Raw genomic sequence first — 11,729 nt, forward strand, 5'->3', positions numbered from 1 at the left:
TATGAAGGGCTGTTTGGCTTTTATCTTTTCTTCTGTGGCAGGAATGGGCTTCCATATGTAACAGATTCTTAAAAGGTTTTAATGTGTTCCCTCTGACTCCATCTTCTCACTTCATTGTTGGTTGTTTATTCAAACATTTGCTTACATTTCTTTTCATCACACCCACCAGTGTTTATTCCCTTTTCTGTTGTTTCTAAAGTAAAAAATGAATCTAAAAATACCTAAAATGATCTAAAATAAATAAAACATCTATGATTTTATGTGTTTTCTGTTTATTTTATTTCTTTTCATAGTACACAGACTTTAATTAGATTAAAACCCAGGCAGCTACACATTTCCATGTAAAAGTTCCAGACTTTTCCAGAGTTCCCCGTCCTTAACTTTCTTTCTAAAATATAAAATAAAGAAACTTCAGTGTTAATCTATGGCAGATATTTCTACAGCAGGGAACAGGAAGGAAGGACACAAGGTAGGAGAGATAGAAGGAGGAGAGGACACAACGACAGGAGGGAAAGGAAACAGAATAAAAAGAGACAAGAAGAAAAGAAAGGAAGGAAGTGTGTGAAGTACACAAAGAAAGAAAGAAAGATGACACAGGGAAGGATAGACGGAGGAAAGGAAGGAAACAGAAGGAAGAAATGGTGGAAAGAAGTATGCAAAGAAGGAAAGAAGGAAGGAGGAAGGAAGAAAGGAGCACAAAGAAGGAAGATATGTAGGGCACGAGGAGGAAACCAAAGGAAGGGTAGAAGAAAGAAATGAAGGAAAGATGACAGGAAGAAAAAGAAGAATAGATGGAAAGCTAGAATGAAGGAAGAAGGAAAAAGGAAGGAAGGAAACTACGTTTATACATTGGGAAACAGAAAAACTCCTCTTTTCTCATTCTCAACCTTATTCCAGACAAGGCGGTAACCATGGCAACCACCTTGACTTTCCTCGCCTCAGTGAAGCACTTCAAACCAGAGTTCGTTTGGAATACAACTCCACCAAAAAGATGAAAACTTTCTGTAGTGAGGCTTCGACTCCAGCACATAAGCTCCAGTTTATGGATTGTAAATGTTAAAAAGAACCTTTTCTGAAATGAACAAGCTTGGCAATAATGTGATGTGTACTTACTGAGCAGGAGCTCATGTAAAAAGTCATTTACAGAAATGTGTTTACTGGCGTGTTGTTAACCAACAAGCCAGGTTAGCCAACAAGCCTTGGTTAGTTGGTTAACCAAGTTAACCAACTAATTTCAACTACAACAGGTGGGCAACGTTCCTTTGCTCCACCAGCAGATGGCGACGTCCTCTCTCCCATCCGGTATTCATCTTCAGATCGCAGGACCCGCTACACACACACACACTCACCCTGACACACACTCAGTTAGCTGGTGAACACACTCACTCTGCGTGAAACTAGCCAGAGCTACTCAAACTTCTTCAGGTGGTTGTAGAGCGACTGAACGTAGGTGAACACACACATGGGGTCCGGCTTGTCCCCCATGTCCAGCATGTCGTCCACCTCAATCAGCCGCAGACAGTCCGCCTGCTGCCTGAGACGAAACAGAGAGAGAGAAGACTGACACCGACTGAAAAGAAACTACACACCCAGTACTTTAAAACACCACAGTCAGAAAGACCAACAGACTGAAAATTAATACTCCTGTCGCGTCCTAAGTCCATCATGGCGCCTCAATGTGGTTTGGCGACTCAACCAATCAGTCAACCGACCAACCAACCAACCCAATCATGCTTGAGAACCATATAGAGACACCAAAGCTTTTTTAGCTCTAGCTTCGTTGGACTTACTCCGCTATAGTGAAGGCCGTCTGCAGGTTCTGTCTGCGGTTCGCCGGATTCAGAGCGTTGTAGTCAAACTCCAATGGGAAGAAAGAGTGGACCAGGGCGCAGAAAGCCATGCCGTCGCTCCAGCTGGAGGAGAAGTTCTGGATGTCTATGTTCTAGAAGAGAAATGACAGGAAGCGTCTCAGGACGACATTCATCAGTCTCTCTGATGGAAACCTGTGAGGGTTGGTGAAGTCGGACCTTGTAGCCGATGGTTTTGGAGCGACACCACTCCAGAAGGATCTGCTTTATCCCGCTGGCGCTCGACACGCCGAAGCTCTGGGAGCGCTTCAGTTTGGGCTTGGAGTCCTTCGGCCTGTTTGGTAAAAAGTGCAACAGATTATACAGCAGCAGCTGCTTCTGGACTGAAGGATCTAATCTGGGTTCACTTACTTTATGGGGTCAGAGTTCATCCGCTCAAACAGGGCCCGTTTGGCTTGGGCGCCATTGGAGCGCGGAAGGGTTTGGGATTTCATCACCTCCGGTTTAAACTCGATACCTCCAGACTTGTTCGACCTGCTGAAGGGTTTACAAACCAGTTCAGATTATCGTCATAAATTATGCAACGTGAGCGAAGATGATGTTCTACCACAACATACAGGTCCAGTTTGGGTGAGAGTCCGGACTTCATGAAGGATTTGGAGGGAAGTAGTTTTTCTGTGGAGGAATAGTTAGAAATCTCAGCAGGGAGGACAAGAGGGAATGGAGGAAAGTCCACAGAGCCAGTCGCACCTGCAGGCTGAGGAAAACTCACGCTCCGTTTTAAACTGGGACTGGGCGTCTTCAGGACCGGCACTGAAGAGATTAAACAGAACCAACAGTCAGAGGATAACAGAGAAGTAAGGCTGTTTTCACACCTGACAGTCCGGTAGACCCGATTCGATTGGGAAGAAAAATTAAAATAGACTGTTAAAAAAACGGACTGTTGGGTTAGAGCAGACTGGAGTTTTGTTAAAACGGACTGGAGTTTTGTTAGAGCGGACTGGAGTTTTGTTAGAGCGGACTGGAGTTTTGTTAGAGCGGACTGGAGAGAATGCACCTTAAATGTTTTGCTGGCTGGAGCCAAACTCGCCTCGTTTAAAGGGATATTCCCCTGGTTTCACTGTGTGGTCCAGTGATGCTGACAGAGACTGAGACGGAGCAGAAATGGCCGACTCTGTGTTTGGCTTGGTCATGGCGGAAAGCGGCAGGTGGTGTTTGGGTTCGTTAACGTCTAAAAATGAAAATGTAAACTGGTTTAAAACAAACTCCCAGCATGAACCAGGAGGCAGAAACTGTCCGCACCGTGTCTGACTGGAGGATCCGCTTGCTGCGGCGCCGCTGGCGTTTCCTGCGCTGTAGGATTGAGGCGAGACGCGGCGGTCTGACAGGATTTAGGCGCTGCGGAAACGTCTGACGGGATTCTGGTGGCAGCAGCGATGGGAAGATGGGACGAAGCCTCAGGGTCGGACTGATCCCGGGGATTCTGGGCGATCGGATCCTTCGCGCCTGTACAAATACAGAAGACTCGGTGTTTCACAGGGTTTAGAGCCACATACAACAAAAGGTGATTTATTTATGAACAGAGAAACTGTTCGCTACTGGTCGGCCATTTTGTTGTATTCCACATGTGGTCAGCTAAATCTTTGTGATTTTAGAAAGTCACTAAAACGGTTTCTGAAAGATGGGAGAGTCACAACAGATTGACATTTTCTACCAGGTTGCAGCAGAAGCAGAGAGAGAAATATTTCTGCCATGATATATTTATGCTGCTATTCCTGTAAAATTAGAAATTTAGCACTTTGCATCCACTGGCATACATATTTCACATGATTTCTGGCTGCAGATGTTTCCTTTGCTACAAATAATAAAGCTAAAACAATGCTATTATTGACTATTAGGCAATAAAATGTTTTAAATTCTCATAAAAAAGGATTTAATTATTTGTTTCGTTGCATCTTTCAGTGTATTTCTATTCTATAAAGAGGCTTAAATGAAAAATCAGCAGAATGTGATTTTTCTATTTGATTAATCAATCCTCAGAATAACTAGTTAGAATAATCTATTTTCACAATTAATTGTCAAAAAAATATATTAATTTGAATGACTTGATTAATTTTTAAATTAATCGTCAGACTAATCGATTAATCGTCAGAATAACAGATTAATTTCATGATTAATCATCAGAATAATCTATTAATCACCATAGTAATTGTTAGCTGCAGTCCTAATGTGCTTGTTTTTTCTGTCAGAACCCAGAAGTTGAGGCTAACAAACTGAAACAGTTTGGAGAAAAGACTGAATCAAACATCCTGATCATGTCGGCTCGACCCTGCAGATCCGTGTGACCGACCTCCGATAAATAAATGATCCGCTGCGGCTTTCCGCCCTGAAGCCGGAGAGTAAACGGGTTTGGCACCGAGGAATCCCTCCAGGCCGGGTTTGGTGGTCATGGCTGTGACAGGCAGGTGGGGCTGCGGCTCATGAGAGTCTGAAAGAGGAGAAGTCAGATTTCAAAGGTTTTATTTCATTAAACCACAAAGGCAGAAGCCATGTTTCCACTCACCGCTGATTACAGCCGACTCCACTGGTTTAGACTGGGATTCCTTGCTGGTTTTGGCCACAGCAGTGGGAGACGGCATGCTCACTGGAGCATCCGAGTTGGGTTTTGTCGTTGCACTGAGAGGAAGATGCGGTTTGGTCAACGGACCCGACTCTTCCTGGTCTGCAGTAAGAAACGCAGAGTTAACCCGTCTCCCATCAGAGTTTAATATTCCTCACGTTTCCGGGTCCAATTCCCGGTAAAAAGCTACAAAAAAAAAGTCACTCTGGGTTTAAAGTCCAGTACAATCAGTAAAAGAAACAAATGTGTTTCATTTCTTCACTTTTTGGGGTGAATAACGTTACAATCCTGACAATAATTAAATTTTATTGGCTTTTTCTAGGATTTAGGAAAGTAGTCATTGTAGAAAGGACAGAAGGTTTGGTGTCCAACAGTACCTGAATGCACCCTAGAAGGGAAACCCAGTTTTGCTTATTTACTGCTCTGCATGTGTTTTTTCAGCAAATGGCAGTTTTTTCAGAGTCTGTATACTCCAATTAACGATTAATTGATTTCTAAATTAGTTGACGATTATTTCCATAATCAATTAATCTTGATTAATCTGGTTAATCGTTTACTAGTTTTTGTTGCGTAGCAGAGTGGATGGTTTTCTCTTCAGTCCGAGTCAGACCTTACTGACAGTAAAGTTTACTTTCCTGTATTTCACCTGCAGCAGGAGGATGAAGAAACACGAACTGACCAGGTGAGCTGGGGGTTTCCGAGGCCAGGTGAGAAAGGGGCGTGGCTTCATCGCAGCTTTCAGACGCAACTCCTGAGCGAAAACAAGAACGTCGACATTCAGCACCAAATAGCGATTCTGCTGCATTTACCAGCTCTTTAAAACATTCTACATAACCAAACTCAAACTGTTACTGCACTGTTTTACACCGAGAGATACTTTAATACTCAAAAAATAAATAAATAAATCAGGAGTTGTGTTTTCACAAAAGAAACAAAAACAATCATAAACTGGAATTAATACAAATCTGTAAATTATGTAAAGCGATCCAGTTCAAGGTTGAGTATTCCTGGTACGGCAGGTTTTATAGGTGACTGTGTTAAATTAATCAACTGTCATAAAGACGTTTTATTTTTCAAAATCATATTTTCACATGTTATTCATTCATACATTTATGGCTTCAAACTAAATATTTAATTTTAAACTAAATATTTAGCTCCATAAATATTTAGTTAGCAACCTATTCAGTTTATCTACTGAATATTTAGCTACAAATATTACTAAATAAACTAATATTTATTCAGTTTTGAAATATTTACCCAACTACAGTATTTAGTTTATTAACTAACTATTTAGGTTGAATGTAAATATTTAGTTAGAAAGCTAAACTAAATGTTTTATTAACTATTCAGTGTCCTACATAGTTATAATGCTAACTATTTAGCATATTTACTATTTAATTCCAAGGTAAATATTTAGCTCCGAGCTGGCTAAATATTTAGTTAGCATTAAGGAAGCAAAAATATGTATGGAGCTAAATATTTAGCTTGCTAGCTTTTAGTTTTAAACTGACATTTATGAATGAATAAATACATAACATGGTAAAAATATGACTTTGAACCTCATTTTTTCTCTTTTTTAAGGCTAAATAACCTAAAACATTGGTGTTAATTTTAGAATGAGTAACGTTAAAACCAGCAGCTGCATGTTTTTAACTGTGGTACAGCTTTAGTAAACGAGGTGGAATAGCCCTTTAGTGTGACTCAGCGGCCATCTTCAGCCTGGTGAGGATGGTTACCGTGGCAACTGCTCTGCATGGAGAGGAGTGCTACCTGCTTCAGTCTCTTTGTCCTGGTCAGCCGCGGCTTCTTCACAGTTACTCCTGCCTCCTTTAGCATTCATGCCCTGGACAGGAAAAACAAGCCGAGGAATTCATCTCACCGTCAGACATATCTTTGTGTTAACCCAATACACACCAGATAAACAAAGATCTTTTATTTTAACCTCATTCTCCTCAGGAATCTCACATTATTGATTTGTTTACTCACTGATTATCTGACAGGAATCTCAAATGACGCTCAGGGTTCCAACATTTTTCACATTTCACTGGAAATGTTAGTTTTTTTATTTCAGTTTTGGTCTTTTTTTTTTATTTTATAAAAGATCAGAACAATGTAGAGACGCACTGAGCTGATGGATGGAAGGACTGGTTCTGATCCAGATCATCTTACAGAACCACAACCTTTTACCTTTATAAAGACCAGAACATGGGATCCAGTCAGAACCAGGAAACCAAGTCAGAACCTGTCAGAACCAGTAGGTCCAGTCAAAACCATTCCCAACTCGGGCCCACATGCAGCGTTCCTCCCTTCCAGGTGATGCTACCTCTGTGGAGCTCCAGCTAATTCCAGGCCGTTATTATTAGTCATAACCCGGTTCTGGTTCTGAGCCCGGTTCTGGGCGTTTGGGCCTCCAGCTGCCAGCAGCTCTTCCTCTGACAGCCGCATCTATTTTAGATTCCAGGAGTTTCCGCTGACCTCTCCGTCTGTCCCAATATAGACCCAAACGGACCTTTTGGACTTCAGGCAGAACGCCGAGCCCGCCGGGCCACTCTCCCAGCATGCAACGCTGCAGCCATCATGCGATACGGTTCCAGCGTCAGTCCATCGTCGGCTGGAGATTATCGCTGGTCTTTGGGAATCTGAGTCCGGCTGTCTGACCCGGATAATCCTCCAGCTGACCCGCCGGGTCCGGATCACTAACCTCTAAAAGCATCGACATGATGTCAGCAGCACAAATCCAAAGGTTCTGGAAATTACTCGGCAATCGCCAGGGGCGGCTCTAGATGGAGGCCACCGGGTGCCAGCGACCCTCTAATGAGCAGATAATCCATCCATCCATTTTCTTGCACCCTAACCCCTAGTAGGGTCAGGAAGTCTGCTATCTCCAGCTGTCAACGGGCGAGAGGCGGGGTCAGCCTGGGCAGGTCGCCAGTCTGTCGCAGGGCAACACAGAGACAGACAGGACACACACACACACACACTCACACCTAGGGAGAATTTAGAGAACCCAATTAACCTGACATTCATGTTTTTGGACTGTGGGAGGAAGCCGCACAGTCCAAACCCAGCATGCAGAAAGACGCCGGGCCGGGAATCGAACCCAGGACCTTCCAGGTGAGGCAACAGGGCTACCAACTGCACCACTGTACAGCCCTGAACAGGTAATATTACATTTCTGATGCACAGAAACCCTGATTAATTTATCCCTTGGATCAAATATTTTACTTTCACAGTTTTACCTGAAGCTAAAAGATGATTTTCAGCTTCAGCCGGATTGATACAGGATTAGTTTTCATCGGATATGTTAGGCTATGGACCTAAATTAGGGCCAAAAAATGTGCTAAAAATTATAAAATTGAAAAGAATTCAAGATGAAAAATATTTTTTACAGATAAAAAGATTAGAGAACAGAAAATAAATTGAAACTGGAAAATAAATGTGAAACTTAAATATTTGAACATGAACAATTATTTTTAAACTGAAAAAAATTATTAGAAACTAAAAAATTTTTTTTAGACTCCTAATTTTTTGATTAGCTGTGGCTAAACACTTCTGCCGATTTTAGTGCAAACATATTCTCTATTAAAACTAAGGAGGCCATTTAGAAAAATGCCCACCAGAAATGGAAAACACAAGACTGAGAAAATATTTGATTTGGATCAAATTTGACGTTTGGCACAAACATTAATTTTCCACAATAATCATGGTAGCCATCTTGAAAAATCCCCTGAATAAAAGTAAATAAGATTTCAGTCGATCCAATTATCTTTGATTTGACAGCAGAAAGTATTGATCTGTGACAAGTATTACGAAATTAAGTCCGGAAATAAATGAAAAAATGGCCGCCATCTTGAATTGATGGTTCAGGCTTTTTGTGTTTTTGTGATGTTGGTGAAATATTGACTGATCTGCGGCAGTATGGAGGGTTCCCTGCTCAGGCTGCCTGAGTGACAGAGGGTTAATCGGTCAGATGTCAGTCTGTGGGGGGTTGATTAAAGACCAGGTGACTTCAGCAGGGAGGAATGTTGGCAGGGTGTGTGTTTCCAGAGGACAGCTGCTCGTCTCTCTGAAGTGTGTGTGCTGACGGGTCGAAGCGATGGAGACGCTTTTCAACTTTCCATCGGGAGACTTGAGACCCGACTTGGCTCGAAGGCTGCATTCCTGAGCGATTAGGGGGGTGGGCTTGTTTTAGTCGCTGAGTGACGTCTGGCCGTGCCACATGGCGGCGCGTTGACGTTAGTAGAAACCCAGATTGCTGTTTTAAACATGTAATCTTCATCGCTCCTCATCGCTCCGGGTCGTGGTGTAGAGACGGAGCCTGCAGACCCCCCGGCTGGGGCCTGAGAACAGTGTGTGCCTCAGATAAGAGAGGAAGGTCCAGACCTGCTGCAGCCCAAATCACAAACCCAAAAATATCCGCGCCCTTTGGAGGACCCGCTGGGTTAAAAAAAACTGGCTCATGAGCAGCAGGCGGCCCAGAACCGGGCTTCACTCGGTTCTGGAGGAGGCTATTTCGGGTTGCAGCCGCAAACCGTCACATTTAACCAATAACGGGAAAATCATTTCAGCTGAAAGGCGATGCGCTGGGGTCAGAGGTCAACCCTAACAGGGCTGTGCTTTACTGCATGGAGGGCAAAAATTCTGGTTTTTACGTTTGTGTTGAATTTCTCCGTCGGTCTGAAACAGTCGAGTCGGAAGGTTGTGGGTTCGATTCCAGCTTCCTTCTGCTACCTGTTGCCCCTGAGCAATGCAGTTAGCCCCAAGCTATCAGTGCACCTGTGTGTCCAGGTCTGAAGGTGTGTTTATGGGAGAATCTGGCTTTGATTGGTTGGTAGGGTCCGAACGTTCGGCCCATTTATTGATGCAGGTTCTGATCTTATGATGGTAGAAATCAGCACTTAAAGCAAAAACCTGGAATTTTCCTCATTTTTGCTTCCGGTAACGCGGTTCCTTATGGACCGTTAACAGACCATCAGGAACAATAATGTGCCATAAATTATCAGCAATAATGTGGTTATTTAGTCTGTCTGAAAACACTGGGGGTTAATTTTTTAAAGTCAGAATTTCACCATATTTTTCACTAATTTATAAATGAGTTTCAAACTAAATATGTATTTAGCAAGGTCAGCATTTAGAAAACAAGATGAATATTTACCATAACCAGCTAAATATTTAGCTTACCAGAAGTGGACTACCAAAATAAAAGCTGGATCTTCTGAACCTCTGTCACGTTTCTTTTCCTCTTTTCTTGTACAACATTTTAGGTTGAATCACGTGATGAGCGGTTTCCAAGACAACAGACGTTTAGGATCTGCTGAGTGACGCATCAGCTTTGATGGATTCAGCCTCACCAGCAGGAGTTCAGAGGTTAGCAGGACACAGCTTTTATTTTGATAGTCCACTTCTGGTTATCAGCAAGAGAATTTGCATGTGAGCTAAGCATATACTGTAGCTCTGTGCTAGCTCCGAGCTAACTTGCTCAGAGCTACATATTCAGTTTGGAGATAAATACTGAAATAAATATTTAGGTTAGAAAAAATATTTAGGTAGCACAGAGCTAGATGTTGAGTTTGGAGATAAAAATTAAGCTTGCCAACTAAATATTTAATTTGAAATGGTGCCAGTTTCAAATGAATAAATAAATTAATGAACGAATAATATCCTTGTGGCAGTGACAGGAGCACAAGGACAGTCAATCAACGGCTTGCTGTTAAAAACTTTTAGAAGTTGACAGAAAATTTGAAAATATCCCTAGGTAAACATGAACTATTGGAAAACATGACAAAAAAGGCTAAAACACCATCTATAAAGTTTTAAACAATAAAAATATTAAACCTGAACCAAATAACCAAAGCTCAGCCTGGCGGGCCACCAGGCTGAACATCCACTGGTGGAACCCTGATGTGTGTCGTTATCGCTCCACCACAGCGGATACCGGGAATGAATTACATGCCGTCGCATCCCGACCAGAACCTGGACCAGAATTCTTAGCGTGTTTCTGTCTGCAGGAGGAAAACTCACGTTTGTGTCTGCGTGTCTCTTCAGTCTCCAGGGAGCCGGACCCGGGTTGTCGCTGCCCAGTCCCGGCGCCTCAGCGTGTCCAGACCCGCCCCAGCTGGGCTCTGGTGCGGCCCAGTCCGGCGGCCCAGCCTCGTCGTGGCCGTTCTCTGGGCCTTGGGCCCCGGCCAGCTCCCCCACGGCGCGGCTCAGGGCGTCCAGCCGGGTCCGCAGCTGCAGGTTCTCCTCCTGCAGCCGGGCCACGGCGTCGCTCAGCGGCCGGCTGGACGCCCGCAGCTCGTCCATGCGGTGCTCCACCTGCTGCTTGAAGGCACTGACGTCCACGTGGACCTCCCTGACGGCGGCGTCCAGCGTGGCCCTGAACCCGGCCAGCGCCCGGCTCACCGCGCCCTCCTCCATGGGACCTGCTGCTTCTCTTCAAACTGAACCTCTATCTGCCGGACGCTCCTGCTGCCTCCAGACGTTCGCTGCTGCAGGAAGGAGAAGCGGAGCCGGCCAGCGCCATGGAGCACATCCTGTCCCACTGAGAGGTGAGCCTCCCCAGAGTCCGGCAGGCGCAGCTCCTTCCCCGCCGCTTCGCCTCTGTATTTTGGGACATAAAGGGGGCGGGAAGAAATAAAAGGGGCAGGCAGAGCCGGGATTATTCAGATGTTTGTGTGTCCCTCAGCTGCCACTTCATCTGGGGGTGGAGGGGTGTGTATGTGTGTGTGTGTGTGTGTGCGTGTGTGTGTGTGTGTGTGTGTGTGCGTGTGTGTGTGTGTGTGTGTGTGTGAGAGGGGATCAGTTTAATCCTGGGTCTTCACAGCAGAGATGATTGAAGTTACCTGGAAATGTTTCTGTTTATTCCAGAGCTTTTCTTCTGAAAGGTTTTTCACAACTAAAAGCTCCATCATGTCTTCCGTCGTCTCGTTGGACGTCCTCCAGGTTTCCGTCCCAGTCTGGAAAAATCTGGAATTTGGTCCAGAAGAAGCCAGACTGACATCCTTGTTCTCTACCTCCATTCCTTCTTTCTTTTCTTCTTTCGTCGTTTCCTGCTTTAGGTCCTTCCTTTCCCCCTCGCTGCTCTCCACTGTCCAGCCTTCCTTCCTTGTGTCCTTCCTCTAAACTGTTTAATTTCTCACTTCCTTTCACATCTTTTTTCGTCCCCTATTTTCTTTCATCCATCCTTCCTTTTTTCCTTTCCTTAACACCTTCATCTTCTACCTTCCTTGGTCACTTCCTCTTATCCAACCTTGTTTCCTTCCTTTCCCTCCATCCTCATTAGTATGACATGCTAACAGTCT

The 11,729-nt window shown here is 44.1% G+C and overlaps 1 protein-coding gene across 3 annotated transcripts; it reads right to left on the reverse strand.

The window, feature by feature from the left end:
- Positions 1 to 252: 252 nt before the first annotated feature.
- On the reverse strand, positions 253 to 11,040 carry LOC116728496 (smoothelin-like protein 2). Of its 3 annotated transcripts, none has more exons than XM_032576652.1 (13): positions 10,450 to 11,040; positions 6,199 to 6,271; positions 5,075 to 5,179; positions 4,372 to 4,530; positions 4,159 to 4,296; positions 3,111 to 3,314; positions 2,899 to 3,039; positions 2,559 to 2,621; positions 2,426 to 2,483; positions 2,220 to 2,342; positions 2,028 to 2,142; positions 1,791 to 1,942; positions 253 to 1,534 (listed from the first exon to the last, which is right to left on the reverse strand). In XM_032576652.1, exons 1-13 carry the CDS (start codon positions 10,843 to 10,845, stop codon positions 1,408 to 1,410), a joined length of 1,854 nt encoding a protein of 617 aa, XP_032432543.1. In that variant the 5' UTR covers positions 10,846 to 11,040; the 3' UTR covers positions 253 to 1,407. The 3 variants fall into 3 exon arrangements, with proteins under 3 accessions (XP_032432543.1, XP_032432542.1, XP_032432544.1); XM_032576651.1 differs by having other exon boundaries at positions 2,220 to 2,345; XM_032576653.1 differs by having other exon boundaries at positions 2,220 to 2,345; positions 5,108 to 5,179; positions 10,450 to 11,039.
- Positions 11,041 to 11,729: the final 689 nt, after the last annotated feature.

Source organism: Xiphophorus hellerii, chromosome 11 (genome assembly GCF_003331165.1).
Source record: "Xiphophorus hellerii strain 12219 chromosome 11, Xiphophorus_hellerii-4.1, whole genome shotgun sequence".
Taxonomy (NCBI): domain Eukaryota; kingdom Metazoa; phylum Chordata; class Actinopteri; order Cyprinodontiformes; family Poeciliidae; genus Xiphophorus; species Xiphophorus hellerii.